The sequence below is a fragment of the Phacochoerus africanus genome, chromosome X (genome assembly GCF_016906955.1).
Source record: "Phacochoerus africanus isolate WHEZ1 chromosome X, ROS_Pafr_v1, whole genome shotgun sequence".
Taxonomy (NCBI): domain Eukaryota; kingdom Metazoa; phylum Chordata; class Mammalia; order Artiodactyla; family Suidae; genus Phacochoerus; species Phacochoerus africanus.
The window spans coordinates 90,720,606-90,745,724 of record NC_062560.1 but is presented as its reverse complement, the minus strand read 5'-3'; the positions used below and the strand labels follow the sequence as shown (position 1 = coordinate 90,745,724).

Here is a 25,119-nt window from a genome sequence, read left to right as displayed (position 1 = left end):
GTTTGCTGCAGAGGCTTGGGTTTGATCCCAGCCCAGCTTTAGTGGGCTAAAGGATCCAGTGTTGCTGCAGCTGTGGTGTAATCATAGTTGTGGCTCAGATTCAATCTCTGGCCTGGGAACTTTGATATGCTGCAGGTGTGGCTGTTAAAAAAAATAATGATAGAATTTTAGAGCTGAAAAGAACTTTAGCTATTATTTACACAGATATTCTCCCCTTCTCCCTCCCACCACTATTCATAACTTCTTTGGGGCCTAGTCCAGAATTTCCTTATTTCAAAATATGCAATATGAATAAACCTTACAGGAGTTCCCATCAGGGCTCAGTGGAAGCAAATCTGACTAGCATCCACAAAGATGCAGGTTCCATCCCTGGTCTTACTCAGTTGGTTAAGGATCCGGCATGGTGTAGGTTGCAGACGTGGTTCAGATCTGGCGTTACTGTGGCTGTGGTGTAGGTGGCAGCTGTAGCTCCAACTCAGACCCTAGCCTGGGAACCTCCATGTGCCATGGGTACAGCCCTAAAAAAAAAAAGACAAAAAAACTCTTACATTTTTAGTTGTTTGTTCAATTGTTAGCAAAATTAGCCCTAGTCAAAACAGGAAGATTCTGGGAAAAAAATTCCTAAAGTTTCTCTTCACACTGGTTTATATTATTTCTTACAAGATAAAATTTCTGCATGAGGGACATTATTACTTAAAAAATTATGCCATTATCTGAGTCTCCTATGAAGAATAGGATTTTAAAATTCAGATCTTTTAATATTTGATTTTCATACAGTATACCTATATGTCCATTTAATTATTAACATTTTAATAAAATCTATATGCTATATTTTTAGAGATGACTTGGGGATATTTTTCCCTTGCTTAATGTACTTGAATTGTTTAAAAGTAGATAATGCCAGATTTTATGACCCAAGCCATAACTTTTGATTTGTTTATTCTGATATTTCACAAATCTATAATTCATTTAAACTCTCTCAAAAGCACGTTATAATAAAAATACTTATTTGAAATTCATATCAGTTTGTGAAGTTATTTTTTATGGTTTTATTAATTTTTCATTTTGAATAAAAACATCAAATTTTAGCATATAGAGATATTTATGAGATGCTGTACATATCTTACATTGGGGAGGTGAAATAACAAACTGATAAATAAAACAAATGCCCACACTACTCCATCTAAAATTTCAATATTCTAAAGACTGTCTATAAATTTTATCCTGTTGGAGAGGCCTCTCTCAAGTTCCTTTCCTACATTTTTCACACATGGTATAGAAACTAAAGTTGATACCACCACCACCCCCCATGCTTCCCTAGACATGTTTAGCTACTATCCAACTGAAAAAAGAAACTTCAGAAAAATTACTTTCCATTTCTCAAAGGTCATCACCGATCACCCAAATTGCAAAATCCAATGGCCACCTGGTCTTAACCTTACTTGGCTTCACTGACACTACTGATTCATCCCTTCTTGAAATTCCTTCTTGACTTTTGCAATATAAACTATTAAACATTAACTCTGTTTTGACTGTTTAAACTTTATGCCTTGAATCACCTGATGCTGCTGGGCAATTTTGAGGATTTTGCGAACTCCTTTGTCTGATGTCAATGGGCTTCTGAGCTTGTTCCAAAAGAGACCGCTGAGGAACACTAATGAAAAGACAGAAAAGCATGTGCCATGTCCTAACATTCATAAAGGGAATGTACAACTCAACATCAAGACCAATCAAAGTTTTAAGTATATGGGTATATATCAAACTGAAAAAAAGTAGAGCTTAAGTAATGTTTTCCAATTTCCCCAAGCCTGCTATTTTATCTAGAACAGAGAAACAATTTCCAAAATATAAAAAATTGTCTCCATATATGTTTCGATCACATATAATAATTTTTCTAAAAATTCCTATAAACTTTATTTAAGCTAACATTCAGACATTATTATTACCTGGGTAACACAGCAATAAACATAAATTTATAGTGCATGTGAGGATTTTAACATAAAAACCTAAGTTATTGTTAAATATTTCACTATTCTCATCCTGATTTCAAATGCTTGGAATTTGCAGGATTTTTTTAATGTCCTGTTCCTGATTTAGATAGATGGATGAATAGATAGATAGGACACTTTTGTTTTTACTATTCAAATTCAGAGAATATTTAGAAAATTTCTTTGGAACAGTTATTTTATAGTTAGTTTGGAATTTCTATATAGGAAAGACTTTGGTTATGGATTTAGGCCTAGAACAGACAAGAGTCTTTTCTATGACCCCAATTTCAGGAAAGACTCAAGTTTCAGTTAATTTTATAAATGTAACGATATTTAAAGTAAATATATTTGCTACTTATAAATTTTAAAAAATCATTTTATAACAACCAACTCCAGTTTAACAGAAACATTGATTTTATATACCCTGCATTTAATAGTTTAATAGTTATATTGATTTTATATCATACTCTGTGATACCAAAAACAGGTACGTAAAACTAAACTGATTTTCCTCCTTTGTTGTCAGAAGGATCATGACAACTCATTCATTGAATGCATAGTAAGAGAACATTCCTAATCTTGCTTTACAATTTTTCAATATTTCTGCATACCAGTTAAATATAAGGACATGAATGCATAGGGGTTTTAAAAAATAATGAGACAGGAATAAACATACTACATACCATCAATTCTATGCCATCTGGCCATACTTTTCAGAATCTTGAATATAGTAAGTACTCAATAGGTATTTACTGAATGTTTGAGTGAATGGATATAAGCTAAGTTCTCTCCATTATGAGTTTGACTTGTAGGAGATATGATTTTCAAGGAGCACAAACATTAAAATTTAGCTTTAAAATATAACACATTGAATACAACATCTAAAATATGAAACATGATCTTTGAAAATCACTGAAGATCATCAATACTACAGAGTTAAAAATATAGTCACAGGTATAAAATATTGATATAATTTTGAGTTTTAGATTTGATTTTCCCTATAGGTCATTTCAGGTTTATCCATTCTGTAACATTAGCTCCTGAGATTAGTGAGTTTTTTGTTAGTATTTTATCATGTAGTACATGACATTCGTGATGTACTACATGAGGAAACATATAATTGAAGTGTATACGATACCCATGAAATTCCATATCTTTTTTGTAAATTATTAATTGAAAGGTGTCAAAGAATTCACTGTTGTTTCTTTTTATTAAATTGTGAATCTTACTAGTCATCAAACTAAATAATATCGAGATTGTACTATGAGCAAATGTGAAGGATCTAGTTAGTGGATTGTTGCAATTTTAAGGTTTTAAATATGAGCCAATGGTATCATTGGTGACTATATTTTCATGAATATTTTAGTTTTGAATTCACACAGAAGTTAGTGTCAAATAAATAGGCTTTAATTTTCCATGTGATAGTAAATAATGAGTAATTTGAATATAGAAATCAGAGTTACATACATTGAAGAGAACTTGACATGATGTACACGATCCTGGTTGTAAGGCACAGAAGCAGATATCTCTTGGACCTTAGAGACACAACACAATACTTTGGTAGAACTCTCAATAATAATTTTTTGAGTTATTAATTCATGAGAAAATGTCATTCTTCACATAGAGATATCTTTTAAAAATCCAGCTTATAAAACCTTATTTTCATAAATAGGCTGTATTTTCAGGCTGTACACCTGAAACTAATACAACATTGTAAGTCAACTATAGCAAACATTTTAAAAAAAGAATTGCTCAACCATAATTTTTAAATATATTCCTGAATTTTAGTATTGTAACAGATTCTGGATATCATATAATGAAACACCTTGATTTTATTATTGAGGAATCTATAGCTCAGAGATGGAAAATAACTTTTCAAATAATTTTACTTAAAGTCAAAGAATATCTTTAATGGCAATGTAGGTCTCCCACATGCTACTTTAATGTTCTCTTTATCCTTTCATATTAATTTTTATATCAAGTTCAAATTTATCAGGCAGAATTGAAACTCAAACTTCTCATTCGCTCACACTTTTAAGCTAATACTAGATGTTTAAAAACTGTAACACACATATACACATCCTAAAATCTCTCAGGAGTCCAAAGTGTTCCATCTTTAAGAAAGCATGTTTTTTTCACTTTACAACTTGACCTTACTGTCATAATCAGTGTCATAATCACTTTAAATCCTAAATAAATTTGAATTTTATTAATTATTCATTTATCTAATACAGCAAAAGACTTGAGAAAGATCACATATAATGAGCCAACCTCCATCAGCAGTGCAGTTTACTCGCTGCTAACATTAGTAGATAGGGCTGTGCAGCATTGCCTTGCCTCATTTAATTTTATATCTCTAGGTTTCTACTCAAAATAGTTTTTAACTACTCCCCAAAATAGGACATTCTGACATTCAACAAAGGCAGTCACAAGGGTTCTTTAGAAGGGAAAATTCAACATGTCACAATAAAAAATAAATTTAGCATTTTCATGCTGATAAAAATCACTCTGAACTTTCCAGAAACTATACTAACCTTACTATGCTTTTTTCTTTTCTTACGTAGTGACTTATCAAAGTTGTCTTTATACTCCAACAGAAAGATAAGAAATGAAAAATATTGTCAATCATGTTTTGCTAATGAATGTTTCCAAATACAACCAGATGTTTGGCAGTATGTAAGATAAGCATCTGACTGACTTTTTACACTTTTCAATCCGATAACTGGCATCATATTGACCCAGTCTAAGCCTCTTGGTTCATGAAGCTGATTTCAGTAAACTGAAGGCCAAAATTACTCAGAAAGGATAAAGGCCAAAAATAAGAAAGGCTAATGCCTAATATGAATTTACTGTATTTGGTCTGAAAAATAGGGAGAATAAAATGATTAGTAAGAATTGCATGTACTAAGGAAAATGACGTGTTCTAAACCAATCAGATATAGTTCATTATATTTTTAGCTTAAGGTATCATACTTAAAGTAATAATTATTATCTAGAAGTAAAATTAGTCATCATTTATTAAGGCAGAGAGGGATATATTGTCTTGTAATTAAATAATACAATTCAGCATATGTTTCTTCTGCCAGTGATTAGTATTTATAAAGAAATACTCTGTTATTCACTTCAGAGGACTGTTAATATCACAAAGAACATATTTAAAATGGATGACTGTCCATGAAATACATCAAAAAAGACTACCATGAAGCATCTTTAAGGAAGAAATAGAGTGATCGGGGTGGGGGGGGCTTTGTCCTGATTGAGAACAGTAATGAGATTTCTGACTCACTAAAAGAAAGGCAAGAATTTCTAAGTTCTTTACGCATTCACCTAACTGCTCTTAGTGACCAAGAAATTTTTAGATGACTAGCTATAAGGAAATGCTGTCTATAATGACACTCTCTTGTCTACATACAAATTGAAACTGCCACGTGGTCCTCATCAATACCATGTGCTAATAGCTAATAAACTCATGAGAACAACAATCAACTTAGACAATAGGAATGACTCGATTATTCCCATAAATGTAAGAAAATAAATTATAGATTAAATGACTCAGACCCTGTCGTAAACTACATCTCAGAACAGAGACAATCAAGGGAAAAGGTATGTGTGACTGTGTTACAAGCTGAGCTACCAAATTTTTCATGGGCAATACTTTTACTTAAAAGAATGACTGGCAAGATAAACTGCAATTATTCAACTTGGGTATCTGGCAGGCATTTTATTTAAAAATCAAAGAAGTAAGCCTGACAACTCAAGGAAAAAACAACTGATGTTATTTGTTAGCAATGATAAAACTGAGCTTTCAAGTAAAAATTAAAATTTGAAACACATCTCTCACTGTGCACTTGACAGCTTATCAATACTCAGTAATTTTTATGATGAAGTTGATATTAAGAAATGCTGTTTTTTGGTGCTGTATAATAAAATGTGTAAATATTTGGAAAAATCTACATAAACAATGAACCAATATTTTCCAACTAACCAATGGATAAAAATACAAAATTATGTATGACCAAAATATCTATTCATAGTACACAACAGACTTACAGATTTTAATATTACTTAATATACAAAATTTCACTGATATGGTTTTCTCTTCTCTAGTTGTGGTGCATTATCAAAGAATATCCACAATTATCTGAAAAATCTTTGAAAATTCTCCTTTTCCAACCACCTATATGAGAGAAGCCAGCTTTACTCATATACTTCAACCTAAACAACATAAGGGGATTCCCGTCGTGGTGCAGTGGAAACAAATCCGACTAGGAACCATGAGGTTGTGGGTTCAATCCCTGGCCTCACTCAGTGGGTTAAGGATCTGGCATTGCTGTGAGCTGTGGTGTAGGTTAAAGATGTGGCTCAGATCTGGCGTTGCTGTGGCTCTGGTGTAGGCTGGCAGCTACAGCTCCTATTAGAATCCTAGCCTGGGAATTTCCATATGCAGTGGGTGTGGCCCTCAAAAAGACAAAAAGACAAAAAATAAAATGAAATAAACAAACAATAGATGGCAAAAGATTGAACGCAGAAGCAGATATGAGAATCCAGCTGTTTTCCATTAAGCAAGATGGAAAACAGTTATTTTTCATTAAAATTTTTTTCTTATATTAATAGCTAATCATTGTGTTACTTTTTAAATGAAGTAATAAATACTTTAATTTTTTAGTTTTAATTTCTAATACATTATACATTAAATGATGATACAATCCAAGTAAACAAAATTTTGGGGGGTCTTCAGTGTTTAAGAATATAAAGAAATTCTGAGACCAAAAGTTTAAGAACCACTGTTCTAGGCACTTAGTAGTGTCACAGAAACTCATACAGAAAAACTTACTTCGTTTTCTTTATGATTTGGAATGTATGGTTGCAATGGTTCTATTTGAACTTCAGCCTGAATTGAATGAAATACTTCATCATTATCTGATGATTCATCTTCTTTGTCCTTTGAAACAAAAAGGAAAATAAATATTTTACTTGTTAAAATATAAATAATAGGAGCAATTCCCATTATCTTAATGTTCAATAAAAAATAATTTTCAAATATTCAAATCAATCTAAGCTGGTAGTTTCTAATAATTTTGGTTCTGGATCCCATTCAGAGTCTGATGAATGCTAGAGATTCTCTGTAGGAAATTGCATATGGACAGACACACATCTCTGCATGTGTTTTCGGGGGATCGCTGACCACATGCAACTCATCTAAGACCCAGGTTAAAAAATCTCTGGTCTAAAGCTTAGCTAATAACCCCAAACTGTCACATTTAGTAAGCAGTTATAACTAGAAAGTTTGTTCCTCCTGTGCAATGGAAGGTTTGCAATGCAGCAGTGCAAATATTTCTCCTTAACTGAGTCCTGGGAGTTAAGGAAAGTTTCTGTTTTCCCATTTAATCCAATCAATATTATTTCTTCAACTCAAAGAGAATAATGGAAATGTATTTTCTTTCCTTCTAGTGAGTTGAAGCACTCACATATGTCTTTAAACTCTGATACATTTTCAGGTCTGATACTTGGACTATAACATCAATAATTTTCTTTATTTTTTAAGAGCTACACATAAAGATAGGAATGTCTGCACAAAATCCTAAGGTCATGGGATTGGTAACTATTATTCATTGACTTTTTCTTCTATTTTAGAATGGCTTCTCACATATATATTTAAAACACTGAATGACAATAGGTATGTGCCATGCTACTAATATTATGTCTTACAGGGATGCATAATAGTCTTTTTCAAAAATGCAAAACTCATCAGATCCAATTATTACTAGGGCAAATTGAGAATAGTCACTAGCATTTTAGATGCCCTAAGGTCAAGCAAATATCAGCTTTCTAGACTCATGCCACCCCTTCTCTATCTGGTTTATTTTGGCTCTTATCTGTCATTTTTTGGGGGACCAGACATTCATTTCCCCTTTGGGGCCTTTATTCTCTTTTTGCTTTTAACTTTTGTCATGTTAAACATGTAAGGGAGTCAGTATTTGCTCATTTAACTCAAGGGACACAAATCAAAAGGCTTCCTTATTCAGACACATTCAGACAAGGTTCATTTACTATTAGATAGATGGATGCTGATACCAGGGTTTAATTTAGGACACTCAGGATGAGTCCTTTTATGTAAATGGATGGTGTGAAATATTAGAAAACAACTACTCTACTGGTCTTTTTGACCTCTTTAATTTGCTTATGAAGACACAAACCCTTCAGTATCAGATTAGATTTGCCAGCTTGAATCTATCAATTCCAGCCAAATTATATCCACTTAATTATGTTAGAGAATTTTGAAAGAATAAAGTTTTATTGACTAAAGCGTTTTTCTATAATAGATTAACATAATTACCCCACATTTCAAAAGAGTGCAAGGTATGAATCTTTAACTTGTGTGATGTTCTATGCAGGCACTTCATTGATTAGTTATGTAAAATGGGTGGAAAATTAGTGAGACAAGTAGTACTTATGGAAACTATATAGAAAATGATCTTCCTGGATTTCCCATTGTGGCATAGTAGGTTAAGAACCTGACTGCAGCAGCTTGGGTCACTGCAGAGGCATGGGTTTGATCCCTGGCCCTGTGCAATGTCTTAAAGGATTCAGTCCCTGGCCCGTGAACTTCCATGTACTGCGGGTGCACTACAAAAACTAATGCAATTCTCTTAAATAGTACAGTTCAGCATTCTATGGGAAAAAAAAGAGAAAAATAAACTAACTTAGAGGCTAGAGGAACAAAACTATATTTGTTTTTAATGAGTTATATTTGAAATTTTGATTCATGAAAATAATTTTTAAAAATCCAAAATAGTAACTTTAAATGTGCATAATCATGTCCCTTTATTGGCTAAGGGAATAATAGGTAGAAAATAAACAAATAATTAAAGCTATATCTCTACAATGATATTAAGCAATTACCTGGATCACTTAAGCAAATTTTTTTCTTTCTTAAAGTTACAATTACCTGGAAATTTCAGGATAATTTATTTGAAGAACAAATTATTTAATCTTGGGACACAATGAATGTTTACTTCATTTGGTTTTATAGAAGGAACACATGAGTATGAACTAGCATATTTTGTCTGCATATTTTATTTAGCAAAAATATCAGAAACTCTTACATTTGCAACTTGTCTCAAGTCTTCTTCATGTGGACTAAAGATATCCTCCCATCTGCGCTGGTGCCTTCGCCTGTGGGCTTCTAAATCTGAGAGCTCAAACTCTTCGGGTCTCCGTGACAACTTTGCCCGGAACCTCTTTGGTGATAGTCTTTTTGCCAATGCTTGCCTTAGACTGGAAACTTTTGATTTTTTCTTCCGTGCTTGTTCTGGTTGAGAGTAAAACATGTCTGATGACAGGTTTTCCATCAGGGTTTGCAGTGGACCGAGTGGCTTCGAGTTATGTGAGTTTGGTGCTTGAAGTAAGTCTCTCGATAGTCCCTCTATCAGTGCTTGAACTGAGCCAACTGCCTGTGTGGGCTCTAGTGCCCAGGCCTGTGCCTGAAGTGACCTTTCAGTTTGCCCCTCTACCGGAATGAGCACCTGAGTATCCAAATGTAGTGGCAACAGCACGTGGTGATTCTGTGACAGTAAGGGCAGGAACACCTGGGCATGTATTCGTAATGACTCTGGCTCCTCTGCCTCAGTCTCTGCCTGTGTAGGCTCAGCAGCCTGTTCCTGCACCTCTGGCTGTTCAGGTATCCCGTTCTGCTCCAGCTGCTGTTCAGGTACCTGGTTCTGCCTTTGCTGTTGTTCAGGGACCCGCCCCTGCCTCTGCTGCTGCTCAGGTACCTGATCATGCCCACGAAATTCCTCTGGTACCTGGTCCAGATCCTGTGGCTCTCCTGATGCCTGGGGCTGGGTCTGAGCCTGCTGCTCTCTGGGTATCTGGGCCAGTACTTGTAGAGGCCTAGGGGCCTTAACCTGAGCCTGTAGTGGCATCAGCATCCAGGCTGTCCTCCGAGGTCGTGGAGGTGCCTTCATCTGCATTTGCAGGGGCCTAGATGCCTTAGCCTTAACCTGAGCCTGTAGTGGCATGAACACCCGAGCTGCCCCCTGTAGTCTCTGATGTGCCTGGGCTTGCCCCTGTAGAGGCCTAGGTGCACTGTCCTGAGCCTGTAGTGGCATAAACACCCTGGCTGCTCCCTGCAGGTGCTGAAGTGCCTTAACCTGTGGCTCTTCTCGATCAGGTAACCACCTTGGCTGAGAAGGTTCTCCATGCAGGACTCTAAGTGGTCTGCATCTACTACTGGTAGGCAGTCTCAGAAGCTCATGAGTGCAGGAAGGTCCCCTGGAAATAAACAAACGAATGATTGCCATACAATTGGAATTGTCAGTAGAGTGAATTCATTCAGGAGAAATGCTTTTATTTTAAAAGATAAATATGTTCTGCACAAAGATATTTTCAGTGAATCCTGAATCATATCTATAATGTCTGAAAGTGTCTTTGTATTACTAACATGGTCAGTATTAATGGTATGATAACCTACTCAATGATTCTACTGCTGAAATTAAGGCTTCTTTGAGTAGTAATAATTTTCTTTAACATTTCCACTCAAATATCTCTTGAAAATAGAGATTTATTTTTATTTTATCAGAAAGGATTAAGGTTTTTCTGAGTCAAATGCAAGAGTATAGAATCAACTGTCTTACATAAATTGGTAACATCAAATTATATATGTAATGTCTAACGTACCTGAATCTTCTCATGGTGTACTGCTCCTTAATTGCTTCTTCTCTTTCAAAGATCAGAGGTATTCCTTTTTATGAAATAGAAAAAATAAAGCATAACAATTAGCAGAGATTAATATATCTACCTTATTCAATTTGTACCCTTTACTGCTCAGGATGCCAAGTGAATTTACAAGGATAAGAGGACTATAACCCTTAACATTATACCTAGTTGTTGATGTAGACAATATCCTTATTCCTAGGCCCACTTTTGCAGCATGGTGCAGCTATTCGATACAGACTAATTTCACTTGGCTTAGGAAAGACAATTTAGCAATCTGATTGTTGCAATTCTAAAGGGAAAAGTTTGAGAAAGGCAAAAAGATAAAGGGCCAAGACAAACTCTAGATGGTTGGTGAGCATGGCTTATAGGTATATGCTCTGGATGTAAGGACTTTATGGCTGGAGCCCACATCTATCTTTAGTTCTTTCAGTGAGGATCTTTGAAAATGAGGATCGAGATCTTTGGTCCTTTCAAAGAGAAGGTAAAGATCTAAATTCTGGGTTTTACACTTAACATATTGAAAATGTTTGGCTTCTTTCCTATTGGCTGTGCCATACTGAAATATAGAAGCTTACAAAACAAAAGAGTTTTCTTTTCAATTTCTTATATTAAAGAGTTTTGGACAACTACATTTACTTCTTCCATGTAATCTCTATATGTGACTTTTCCTGAAGGTTACATTCTGGAAATCTTGCAATTCTGGAAATTACTGAATTCCCAAATAGATGGGGGGGGGGGAATCTTCTTGTACACATTTGAGATTGGCTGGCTTCTGTGATGCTGGTCCAATACATTCTCCACCATGGTTAAATAAATTAATTCCCTCTGCCTCTCACTTCAAAATAAGATATGTATAGTTATGCAGATGGAAGGGATTCTGTTGCAATCAATCCTGCAGTGGATCTGAAAATGCCTGCTATCTTTTTCAGGTTCTCTCTTTTACTCCATTACTACTCAATCCTGCCTATGGTACTCCCAATCAAATGCAGCATGTGGCATAAAACCTATAAAATTAGAACTTCCTAAGTAGTTTCCTCTGGATTTGATGAACATCCATCCTACCATTTTTGGCATTAATATCTAGAAGTTTACTTTTATTTGTATAAATCTGTTCCTTTAATTGCATCTTAAAGATGGAGACTAACACATAAAATCAACTTTGTATGGTACCCAGGTATTACATTAAAATTAGCAGTCAATAAATGGTAATTACAAATTCATTTATCTCATTGGAATTAATTACCATATTAGTCAAAAAAGAATAATAGCATATATATTTTGCTATCTTTTGTTTATTTCTTCAGTTAGGAGTTTTCTTAAAATAAAATTGGCACATCATGAAATTCTTCTTGAGGCTTTCAAAGGTTTTTGTAAATATGAACACCTGCCATTTGTAAGTGGTAACAATTTATAATCTTATGTACACAGATGATTAGGCAAGAGAGAATGAATTAAATGCACATGGCATATTAGTGGAAAATCTAAATATGAAAGGCCTCAGAATTTCCCTTTCACCTTAATTCTTAAACAAATACTATTTTTCCTGAAAAAAATAAATTAATAAAATTTGCTCTCATTTGAATATTCATTCCAGTAAAAATGAAGATGCACATGCTCTACCTTTTTTCTGTCTCTTTTTAATGATTCCGGTAAGATGCTTCTTTAATGACTCAACAACATGTCCTTCATTTTTTATATTCCGAACAAATGGGTGATGAAGCATGTTTGCAGAAGTAGGACGAAATAGGAAATTCTTTATCATGCATTTTTCCATGAAATTGTGGAACTTGCGGGACCTAAAAGAAATCAATCAAAGTCATTCTCAGGCCTGCCAAACTTCCTCCCACCTCTACTCACATGCCACTCTGAAGGTGGTATTTTTGGAGAGAGTTGTCACTAGCTATTATAGTCTTTGCAGTTGCCAAATATCCTGCAGTTTGGCAACATATATTACACAAAAATGTCATTCAAAACTCAGAAGAGGCCAGAGTCAATGGCATTTTCTACTCAAATAATAGGGGAAACTTCAATGAGTTTGGAAGTATGTAAAAAGTAAAAAGTCAAGTGGTAGAATGGCAATTAAGTGGTTGATGTGATTTCTGTAGGCCATAAAACCAGACTGGTCATCCCACAGTAGTCATACTTTGAAGTCTGAGTATTTCAGTTGACTATGTGCATTTTGAGTTATAAAGGTGTCAATGTAATGATCCAGGAAAAGGTGTTAATAGCACCAGCACTAACTGATCTTTTAAAATGGTCCATGCAAACAGATGTGATCAGAAAAGCTGGATCTGTGGGAAGAGTTAAATTTAATCACAAGGAAGAATGTCAGCAATCAAATCATAGTAACCACTTCCATCAGAACAAGCCATAAACACTAAGAATAAGCAAGAGTTTCAGGTGCTAGATCAAAAAGCTTCATCAGGAAAGAGAAGTTCCCATCGTGGCTCAGTGGAAACGAATCTGACTAGGAACCATGAGGTTGTGGGTTTTATCCCTGGCCTTGCTCAGTGGGTTAAGAATCCCGTGTTGCCGTGAGCTGTGGTGCAGGTCACAGACTCGGCTTGGATCTGACCTTGCTGGGGCTGTGGTGTAGGCCAGCAGCAACAGCTCCGATTAGATCCTAGCATGGGAATATCCACATGCTGCAGGTGTGGCCCTCAGAAAAAGACAAAAGACAATAAATAAATAAATAAATAAATAAATAAATAAATAAATAAATAAGAAAGATTCCCTCGTTTAGTAGGGAACACGTCGTCTTCTCTAGGTTTGTGGATGTTTAATTTAATGGGTCAAATGACTGGGGTATATATCATAATCACCAATGGCCTATCTAAGCTCAGTGAGAAACCTCAAAATGGTTTCCACTGGTCCATCCCTTACTTGAGAAATAACTGAATATGCCACTATGCCAGGGCAGTAATTTCATCATAGTATACTATGGAAGGTATTATTTCTAGCTGGCTAGCTAGCTCTTAATGAATATTAGTCATTTAGACCCCCTTACTTAAGGTATTAGTTTTTAGGAAATATTTTCCAACAGGAATGGTGAAGCAGGACTGATCAAGTGAATTAAAACTTCTTTGCTGCATAAAAATAGCCAGTTAATGTTTTTAAGAGATTAAGTCATTCATCTTTACCATCCGCTGGATTTAACTTTGGGAGCAGATTCTCGCAAAATAACAAAGAGAGCTTCCAAAGGCTGAAGGTTACACAGGGCTGCAAAGAAAAATGGATAAGTTTAGGATGAGTAAGATGAGTAACTACAGAACACGCTCTTTATTCTGGAGGGGATTCTCAGTGTCCTTTCACATATTATATTGAATAGACACTAAAGAATAGATACAAAAAATGCAGTTAGGTGAAAAGCTGACTTTAATGTAAACAATCCATTATATAAGGTCCTAAAGCTTCGCTATTTCCAGGTGTGACAAATAATAATAAATTATATTAGACAAAACTTTTGAAATGTGTGATCGATGCTCTATATTTAGAGAAGTAAACAATACAAGCAGAGATAAGCATCTTTCTGCGTTTTTGTATTGTAGGTATCTACAGTTGTAAAATTGGAATTTTACAGGCTGAAAAAGTCAACCAGACTAGTAACTAAGCACAATACACATTATTTTGTCCTTTTATGGCTGAGTAGTATTCCATTGTGTATATATACCACATCTTCCTAATCCAATCATCTGTCGATGGACATTTGGGTTGTTTCCATGTCTTGGCTATTGTGAATAGGGCTGCAATGAACATGTGAGTGCCTGTGTCTTTTTCAAGGAAAGTTTTGTCCGGATATATGCCCAAGAGTGGGATTGCTGGGTCATATGGTAGTTCTATGTATAGATTTCTAATGTACCTCCATACTGTTCTCCATAGTGGTTATACCAGCTTACATTCCCACCAACAGTGCAGGAGGGTTCCCATTTAGAGACTCTCTTACTGAGTGAGGTTATTCAGAAAGAGAAAGACAAATACCATATGATATCACTTATATCTGTACTCTAATATATGGCACAAATGAATCTTTCCACAGAAAAGAAAATCATGGACTTGGAGAATAGACTTTTAGTTGCCAAGGGATAGGGGGAGAGAGTGGGGTGGATGGGGAACTTGGGGTTAATAGATGCAAACTATTTCCTTTGGAATGGATTAGCAATGAGATCCTGCTGCGTAGCACTGGGAACTATGTCCGGGCACTTATGATGGAGCATGATAATGTTAGAAAAAAGAATGTATACATGTATGTGTAACAGGGTCATCATGCTGTACAGTAGAAAAAAATTTTTAAAAATTTAAAAAGTCATTTTCCAAAAATAAAGAATGATTTAGTAATCTAAAAAGGTGAGAGGAATCTTTTGGAAACTGGCAATCTTAGGAAAAGGGGTGGTTATAGTGTAACTGTTAAGAGCATACCCTCTAGAGTAAGATCACCTGGATTCAAATCCTAATTCCACTTTTGTGACCTTGGGTGAATTACTTAACCTCTCTGCCTTGGTTTCTTCATTTTAAAAACAGGAAATATATCAAGAATTCCTTCAAAGACTTGCTGTGAGGATTAAATGGCAAACTACATATAAAAGTGTCTGGCACAGAGGTAAGCACTTAATAAATACTAGTTATTGATATTATAAGAAAGATTTTAACTATCTGGCACCACAATTCTGTGCCAAATTACTGGACTTTCATTCTCTTTTTCAGACACACAACCATACAAAGAAAAGCCTATTCCAATATGTGTTATATAAATTCATTACCTCATTGGTTTGGGAATTCTGGGCTTTGCGCTAAGCATTTAAATATGTCTCACTTCACTTGTTTCCTCTTGTGTTTTGATTAAAGAAAACTGGCAGTGCAAAAATTATCCATAGGAGAACCATAGTGTAAATTCCATCTAACACTATGAGCGTGTCATTCATGTGAGGATAATTTGATATTAATGACTCTTTAGAGTCGTCTTTCCCCTCCCAAAATACATCTCCAGAAAAATATAGTGCCAAACTGGCCTCTCACAGTAGTAGAAAGTAACTCCCCGGGTAATTTCATTAGAGTGATGTAAAGGCAATTGTTCAAAGGTCAAGTCTTTTTTTCAATTACATGGGTATAAATTAACAGAAGGTGCAGGTATATAATTGAGGGAAGAATTAGCCCCAAGCTCAAAATATCAGGAACATATTTGATTCTATTCATTCCTTTACTGTGTACAATCAGTCCCCAGATTCTGTCCTTTAAACATATTATAAGTGAATTTGTACAATATCAAGCAGTTGTCTTTTATTAACATATAAGCATCTCAGTCAACTAAAAACATCTTCAAGGTCAAGAGTTAGGGCACAGACTAGGTGAGTTTTCATTAAAGGAAAGGAGAAGTCCACAAAGGAATAAAGCATAGCATGGGTGAAAGAACTATGTCAAACAGCAATTGTGGAGGTTTCCTATAAGGTCTAATTCCAGGAATGTCAATTAATGACCCCTTCACCCCATATCTCCTAACATTGCCTAAATTTTGACCATTGGAGGCTCATTCCTTTGAAACAATAAATCTACTTTAAAAACACTTCTCTTGATAGTGTATTTTACTGCAGTATATCTCTTGTGTAGTAAAATAATTTAAACTACACATTAAACTGGGTGTAGTTTGAATTATTTTATTTTATTTTGTCTTTTTGCCTTTTCTAGGGCCGCTCTCATGGCATATGGAGGTTCCCAGGCTAGGGGCTGAATCGGAGCTGTAGCCACCGGCCTACACCACAGCTCAGGGCAAAGCTGGGTCCTTAACCCACTGAACAAGGCCAGGGATCAAACCTGCAATCTCATGATTCCTAGTCAGATTCGTCAACCACTGCGCCATGACGGGAACTCCTGAATTATTTTAGTTTTCTTTTTCTTTTTTTCTTTTTTTGTCTTTTGTCTTTTGTTGTTGTTGTTGCTATTTCTTGGGCCGCTCCCGCGGCATATGGAGGTTCCCAGGCTAGGGGTTGAATCGGAGCTGCAGCCACCGGCCTATGCCAGAGCCACAGCAACGCGGGATCCGAGCCGCGTCTGCAACCTACACCACAGCTCACGGCAACGCTGGATCGTTAACCCACTGAGCAAGGGCAGGGACCGAACCTGAAACCTCATGGTTCCCAGTCGGATTCGTTAACCACTGCGCCACGACGGGAACTCCTCCTGAATTATTTTAAATGATGTGCTTTACTCTTACAATATGTTGAGATCTGAAGGAATCTTCTGAATACTAAATAAATTTGAGTCACAAGACCCTCAGGTAAAGATTGATCTGGGATATGAAAGAAGGACACTACAAGGAATAGAAGTAGGACTATAAACAAGCATGGCTGACAATATTAAAAATAATCTCTACAATGCCAAGGAGAATGCTAATATAGGGAAAGACACAGTTCAGATTAAGGTAAATTGGCTGGTGTTGATCCTGAACAACGAAGGAGAGTCAGAGAAAACTGTCAATCCTCATTCTGCTTTTCCACCAGGCAGAGATTCACTTCTCTATGAAGAATAAAGAAATTAAGAACCACACATACTCAATATTAATTGACCTATGATAGGCTGATGTTTTAATAACTATTAGCCATGTTATAGCCTTAAGAATGTCCTGGTGTGCAATGGTCCTGCTGGTCTCTCCTCTGAGAGCCTCTATCGCACCTTTTCAGTGAGAAGATATTCTCCTTTTTTGCTACCCTGGGAGAGGCTCATCAAAGACAGAAGGGGATTTTGTTATCTGACCCCAGAGGCAATTATTACATAACTGTGACTTTGGAAGGCCATTCTCTCTAAGATAATAATTATAACAACCTGGAGGATTTCTGCAGTTAAACTGATGGCAACCATTCCCATCCAAAGTTAATACTCCAGGCAATAAAGGAAGCTGGTGAAAGACAATTGTTTTAGCAGTGTGACTATTTCAAGTTGCTCATAAACAAAGTTGCATCATTGCAATGACTACTAATCCTGGCATGCTGGTACTTTTTCTCTTGTGAGTTATGAATCTCCCGATCCTCACCTGCCTTTTGAAAAAAAAGCTGTCATTTCTGCACTCTGTGGTAAACCTCCCTCTCTCTACTTCTGTAAATTTGCTCATTACCCCTCTTTTCTCTCATGATTTAACATTTTAGAATAAAAGTGAAACAAAAAAGGTGAATCAAGAGGAACAAATCTGCAAAATGTAGAAAGCTAGTCTTGTTGAAAAGATAATAGAAATAATATATTACTTGATGCAGTCATGGATCCCAACTGAATACATGCATCAATACTCATGAAATACATATTGTGTATTTAAAGAGAATGGAAGGAAGGGGATGGGGAGGGGAAGTAGGAAAAGTAGGGGTCGAAGGGGGAGGGTAAAGGGAGTGGAGGAGAGGGAAGGGGAGGGTAGAGGAGGAAGGGTGAGGGGAAAGAGAAGCAGCAGCTCAATTTAACATAATCTAAGCATGTTTCACAAAGAGAAATAAACATGAGGTGATGAAGAATAACATGCACCTTCCCAGTCTCATTCCGATTTTACATATGTGGAATAAATGGTTTTTCCATCATTTTAAAACTCACCCAATATAGGAACTTAATAGATTTTTTTGTCACTAGCAGAGAGGCAGCAATGACCTGATCTCCATATCTGGTCCAGCTTTAATTCAAGCGCCTTCTGTGATATTCCAAGGGACACCAGAAATTTTAACAATTATGTCACTGCCATTTTTACTCTTTGAAATTACTCTCATTAGCCTTGAACAATAGTGCTAAGATAGTCCAAGCTTATAAAGCTTGCTGGGTAGATATTGTGTAGATGAAGCATGCAGGAACATGGGACCCCACAAGATCTGCTTGGAGAGGGAGAAGCAAAGCAAATCCAACCCCTGCCCCCTGACATACACGTACTCCAGGCATTTCTCTCACTTCTCATCAATACTAGGGATGTGTTTATCATTTATATCCTTGGATTTAGGTATTGAGGACAGCAAGTATGTTCTGCATATGGGGTTATACATTACATGGTTATCAATCATTTATGCCCAAGTTCACATTCCATTTTCAGTTCCTACCAGAAAGCAGTGTCGAGAGAACAGGATGCTGACAAGGCATTTAAATGATGGGAAGGAGAGGGAAAAGAAGAGATAATGGAACCTTCTGAAAAATTAGGGGCAATGGAGGGGCTGAAATGTGTAAGGAAGGCACCAGTGATGAGCTGAAGTTTCTCCAAAAGAAAAAAAAAATGCTTACTTCTCAACATTGTTGAAGATTGGCTCAATTAAAATGAACCACTGGAGGATTTTCTAAACAGTCATAGTCTGAAGTAGTAGCAGTGTATAGCTGTACATGTTCTGGAACCTAAATATTTTACCAGTGGGAATATATACTGGAATGCCTTTAGATTTTTTTTTTTTTTTGGTCAGGACTTTCGGGACCAAATGTTATTGAGGCTAAAGTGAAACAAAAGTCAATCAGCCTAAAATGAGATATCTTAAGAGGGAAAAAATATCAACTCCTTTCATAGACATATCTTGCAATTTTGACTATAGCATTTGGTAATCAGGAAAAGGCTACCATTTATAGTTTTGGCACATAGTATGGCACACCTATGTGGCCAGTACAAACTGGCTAGTACAAGTGGTAGATTTGTATAGCATGTTTCCCTAACTTTGAACAAAATCAAATATTTTTACTCACGAGGAGCCCCTTCAGCCATTTCAATAGCAGTGATTCCCACGGACCACACGTCACTCTATAAAGGAAAAGATGACCCCAAAAATGTCACTTAAAAACAGGAAACTGATAGTATTTAGAATCTCAAAACAATCTTTGGCTGAGAGGAAGTGTCAATGCCTGAGTCATTTTATGGGTTTTCTATAATGAAGCTTAATTATAGACTGTTATAGGAAGGTATTATCTGAGCTTGTGACCAACCAGTGCTGCACTACACAACAAGTTGATGTGGGATGGAATTCAGTGTAAGGAAAATTCATTTTGATATTGTTACCTTAACTGAAATAACAAAAGGAATTCATTGTAAAGACGTCCTATCCTACCAGCAGTAAATCTTAGGTAAACTCTCTGTACCTCAGTTTCACTCTACATAAAGTGAAGATGATAATGGTATCCATGTCATAGAACTAGAATGAGTATTAGATGAAATTATATATATAAGCACTCTCAGTAGCTCCTTGAATATAGTAAACTGAGGATAGAAGTATTATAATTCTAGGAAATTACATTCTGGGAGGCTCTAGGAAATGACCTTCACTACTATTAACTGTACTTTGATTTTTTAGAATGAGGAAAGGGCACAGACCTAGAGGTACATTGTTTGGCTTAATGACTCCTAAACAGGTTAATTGAATTTTTAAAACACCTGTTTATACATGGATTGGCTTCAAAGGGTTGTTGTAATGGTTTAAGTTTAAGCTTTCTTTAAGTTACATGTGACTAAAAACTTAAAAATATAACTAATATGGGTTTAGAGTCCTTGGAAGACTGCCAGAAATTGTACAGCTATATAGCATTATTTTTACAGCCAGCCACTTAAAGAACATTATGTTTCCATTGTCTCCATAGCTCCTAATAGTATTGGGCTATAATAAGCTCTCAGTAGATCTGCTTGCAGATCAAGCAGAGGGCATTTAAGGGAAAGGGAAAAGAGATGAAACTTGAATTAATCAACTTCAAGTATTGAGTCCTAGGTTCCACACAACAAAACCACAATGAATTGTTTGGATGACTTATGATGTGGAGAGTGAGTGTGGTTTTTCCAGTCTATAGCAAATGGCGAGTTTTCTTTCCACATCAGCTTTTTGAAATGTGTACATAGATGTATATTGTCCAAATTGCAGCTTCAGTGGAAATTTTAATAAACAGCATGAATTGTTACTTAATTTGTCTATTCCACTGATTTTCTGTGGTTTGGAGGTGAACCATGCCAAAGATTTTCTCCATTACCCCGAGTAATCAAATTATTATTTTTTTTCTCTCTGGAGCTAAGTAACTGGGAGGATTAATAATTGACTTTACATTTAGTCATTTTTAAGTTTACAAAGCACTCTTTCCCTGGAAGTTAAATTTCCATATAAAGCCACATTATATAATGTTTTTACCAAGAAGTTGCAAGTAATATGAACTAGACATTCCTCCTCAAATATGGATAACTCCCAGTGGTCTACTCTGTCTACATTCTTAGAAAATATAATTTTTATGCATATAATCAAACCACACATAGGAATAGTGGCTTGCATTTCCTATTAGTCTATGTTAAAGAAAGAGCTCTCTGATTTTTATTCTTTTCTTTTATAATTTAAAATAAAATGTCAAAAGTCCTTTCCAAAGTTTAATTCCTACTATCTGAATCCTCACACTTACTCTGTAATCATAGGAGCGTCTGGGGTCCTCGTCACAGTCAATCACCTCAGGTGCCATCCAGTATGGTGTCCCAATGAAGCTATTTCTTCTCCCATTAGCTCTGCTCACCTGGGCACTCACTCCAAAATCCACTGCAAAATTCATTTGTCAAAATAATTAATCAGTAACAAAAAGTTCAATAAGTTATTGCCAATACAAAAGCCACAATGGATAACAGATTTTCATTTCAGCCCAGCAAACTTTACCATGAAGTCTACTCCATGAATACTGGGAAATAGGATTTTGCTGGTATTTATGTTGGAAAAAGACTCAGCAGTGTTATTATAAGTCTACAGTAGCTTTGGCTGAATGTTTACCATGAATATTAAAAATAAAGTTCCATCAGTACACCCTGAACCTCTGAAGTGATAACACATGTAGTGTTTGGACCTGCCACCAAGCTGGAGGAAAACTAGCACTATAAGCAACATCTAAGAAATCCAAAATTTGTTAGTACTTTATTAGGAAACCTCATTCATGATATTAGAAAGTCCTATCACACAGATAAAGAAAAATGAGTTTTATGCTAAAATTTAGTTTAAGTTCTTCTATAGATCTTCTGAATCAGGTGCAAATATTTACTGTGGTATCCATATATTTACTGTGGTATTTTATAGCTCAGAGCATAAAAGTTCAGTCTTCTATCCATCTGTGGGATATATTATATGAAAATATTTAGTATGGTATCCTCAGAAACAGACAGAAAAAAGGTTAAAGTAGACGGGTTATTTAGTCCAGAAAAAATAAGACAGGGATGAAAAATGAAATAGATTCTCTAATTTAGAATGGTTTCCAGGAATCCGGAGGATGGCAAACAACCTTTACTGAAAAGCAGTTTAAATAATATAGGAAAAGAAGACAAAAATTTTAAATTAAGGGTTTAAGGCAGTGTTAAAGGAAAGAGTAACAAGAACAATGAAAAAAATGTTCATAATACATGAAAATCATCATTGGGTGTTGCAAAATCTCATTACCTGGATATTTTTTTGAGAATAGGTTACATCAGAGCTCAGCATTCTCACTATCCCTGAGGCCAACTTTAAGGGCCAGGAAATACCTATGAGGGTTATAAACTAATACATGACCTTTGGAGAAGAAAATGAAAGGAGAAAAGACTAGAAGAAAGAGTGATGAATGGAAGAAAAGAAAAAAAAAAAGAAAAGCTGAAATTAAAACTAGAGATGAGGAGTTCCCATCATGGCTCACCAGAAACGAATCTAACTAGTGTCCATGAGGATGCAGGTTTGATCCCTGGCCTCGCTCAGGTGGTTAAGGATCTGGCATTGCTGTGAGTTGTGGTGTATGTTGCAGACATGGCTCAGATCTGGTATTGCTGTGGCTGTGGCATAGACTGGCAGCTACAGCTCCTATTGGACCCCTGGCCTGGGAACCTTCATATGCTGCAGGTGCAGCCCTAAAAAGAACCTCCCCCCCCCAACAAAAAAATACAAAAAAATTGGAGATGAGACCTCAACAGTGGCTCATCCAATCTTTTCTTTAATGACCTAGGGACCAGAATATGAGGATTATTGATCAATTGCAGTTGCAATACAGTCATTGTTCAGTCTCTTTCCCTTCTGTCATTCCTTTTGGCTGTCATTTGGTTTGGCCTCTGCAACCTTCTTATAATATGTTGTTTAAAATATACAAGGGTTTAAGAAATCTAAAACTAAATGTATAAGGATTATGTATATAACAAGCTTTGTTAAAATCAAATCTAGTGCTAAAAGGTCTCTCCTACAGAGTCAAGAACATGATCTTTAGGGCATGGACTTTGTGACAGATTTTAGAGTGGCTTTTCACTTATAATTTCTCTTCTGTTTCAAATGGCAGTGTTGGCCAGCAACTTCATCCAAATATATGGGAGTGCTGCCACATGTGAACATACAGTGTAGCCTTGTAATATCCTACCTACCCTGTATTTGAATGTGAGATCCAAATGACCCTCATGTATTTTAACAGTGTCTTAAAATGGTGTCTCTAGTTTTGTAGGTTTTAGACAAAAAAGACATATTTTGTTGAAATACTCTTCACTTATTTCAAAAACAATTATTACCTCATGCTTCTTCCACAAATATTCAATGAAAAGTGTTCTCAGTGAATGAACTTTTGAGATTTAGCAGGAAAATGGGAATCGTCTTAAGGTCATGCCAGAGATATGGTAGGCAATAATTAATATAGTTAAAAATAATACAGGATTTGATACCAGTGGTTTATGCTATATCAATGAGGTCAACTACCATTACATAATACTGACATTATTCATATGCTATTATTTAAAAAACAACCAACAATATTTACTTTAAATGTTAAAGAATGAAATACATTGTTTCCTGTGTGCTTGTGAGACAATATATGTAGTTATTTTCCAATAAATTATGTGATTCTGGACTCCAGAATAGAATACCAGGAACTCTTTGGCCTTTTGATTTCTAATTCTGAATTTGATTTGGATATTACTGGAGCATCGTTTTAACTGATAGCGGCTTTTTAAATATTTCGAGGAAAATTCCAGTGAGGTAATTTGTGCTTAATTTAAAAGTTCTTTGATATTCTTTGGAAAACATGGCTCTGTGATGTGAAAGAACTGTCTTTTTGTTTAATCCCTTTCCATGGCACAGAAATTTGCACGTGGTAAATACTCAATTCAATTTTTGAAATAAATGTAATAGCTAAGTCTAACAGAGGGTAAAGCAATGACCAAAATGTAAAACTCCCATTATACTTCAAAAGTTATTTTTATCTATATGACTTCAGAATAGCAGTTTGGTGTATCTTTCTCTTGCCCACCTCCCTTCCCAAATGCATTTTCAAATTTTGACTTGTTTTGCAGTCATGGAAGACATTAGCCTAACTAAGTAGAGGGGATTGTTAGTGACAAGGTAGAAAACAGCAATCTTAAAGGACTTTTCTCCATTAAGATATTTTGGGGAGTTCCCATTGTGGCTCAGCAGTAAGGAACCCGAGTAGTATGGATGAGGATGCATATCTGATCCCTGGCCTCACTCAATGGCTTAAGGATCTGGCATTGCCCTGAGCTGCAGTGCAGGTCTCAGATGCAGCTCAGATCCTGTGTTGCCGTGGCTGTGGCGTAGGCTGGCAGCTGCAGCTCCAGTTTGACCCCTAGCATGGGAACCTCCCTATGCTGTGGGTGTGGCCCTAAAAAGAAAAAAAAAAGATATTTTGGGCTTCACTTAAGGTATTATAAGAATAAACTTACCTAGTTTTACTTCAGCATTATGAGTCAGTAGCACATTCTGACCTTTGATATCCCGGTGAATTACACGGTGTGCATGAAGATGAGCTAAGCCCTGCATGTATATATATATATATATACATTAATATAAAAAAGCAACATCAATATATATTTTAATCTTTTTCTGGTGCTGTTCTTAGTATTTTTGGGAAAACTTTTGGTAAAAAAAAAAAAGCCAAAAAAAAAAAGCCCAGATTTGCATTTTTTAGACAAAATTCTTTCTTTATGCTGGAATTACTACAACCAATTCCTAGAAATACTACTTTTGGCTATAAGGAAAGGAAAATAAGTTAGGACACCCATCAAATAAAAAGAACATGAAAAATTAATGTTTGTATACATTGGGCCATTTACCTTCCTTTATAGCCTCAATTTTTCCAACTAACCAAAAGAGAGCTTAAATATCATAGTTCAGCCATTATTTTACTCTATTCCTCATCCAACCATCTGTTTAGTCCAAAATATTTTCTAGTCAACATTGTAGGATGAGAATTGTGGATGGGGGGTATGGAAGTTCATTTTAAAGCATTTGCAATTTGTTTTGTCTTACCATGCTGTCTCTGGACGATTCACCACTAAAACTAACCTGTGTCCTGGCTAATCTGTGCTCTGGCTTCATTGATATTGCTCTAGATACTAACCAGGCATTAATAATAGAAGTAACAGTAAAAACAGCTAATATATATTGAGTTCTTATTCTTTGCCAAGCACCATGCTAAGTGCTTTATTGAGTAAATTATTAAATCATCACAGCAAC

At 35.7% G+C, this 25,119-nt stretch overlaps 1 protein-coding gene across 1 annotated transcript in view; it reads right to left on the bottom strand.

Moving 5' to 3' along the window:
* Nucleotides 1–25,119, bottom strand: part of NRK (Nik related kinase) — a 128,588-nt gene that overhangs the window by 34,736 nt on the left and 68,733 nt on the right. The window contains exons 7-16 of the mRNA XM_047765737.1: nucleotides 24,327–24,417; nucleotides 21,068–21,198; nucleotides 19,385–19,439; nucleotides 13,846–13,924; nucleotides 12,326–12,501; nucleotides 10,667–10,730; nucleotides 9,094–10,261; nucleotides 6,822–6,929; nucleotides 3,455–3,522; nucleotides 1,560–1,654 (exon numbers count right to left, since the gene is read on the bottom strand). Of these exons, the coding sequence (XP_047621693.1) occupies nucleotides 1,560–1,654; nucleotides 3,455–3,522; nucleotides 6,822–6,929; nucleotides 9,094–10,261; nucleotides 10,667–10,730; nucleotides 12,326–12,501; nucleotides 13,846–13,924; nucleotides 19,385–19,439; nucleotides 21,068–21,198; nucleotides 24,327–24,417 (2,035 nt within the window). The remainder of the gene's footprint in view (nucleotides 1–1,559; nucleotides 1,655–3,454; nucleotides 3,523–6,821; nucleotides 6,930–9,093; nucleotides 10,262–10,666; nucleotides 10,731–12,325; nucleotides 12,502–13,845; nucleotides 13,925–19,384; nucleotides 19,440–21,067; nucleotides 21,199–24,326; nucleotides 24,418–25,119) is intronic.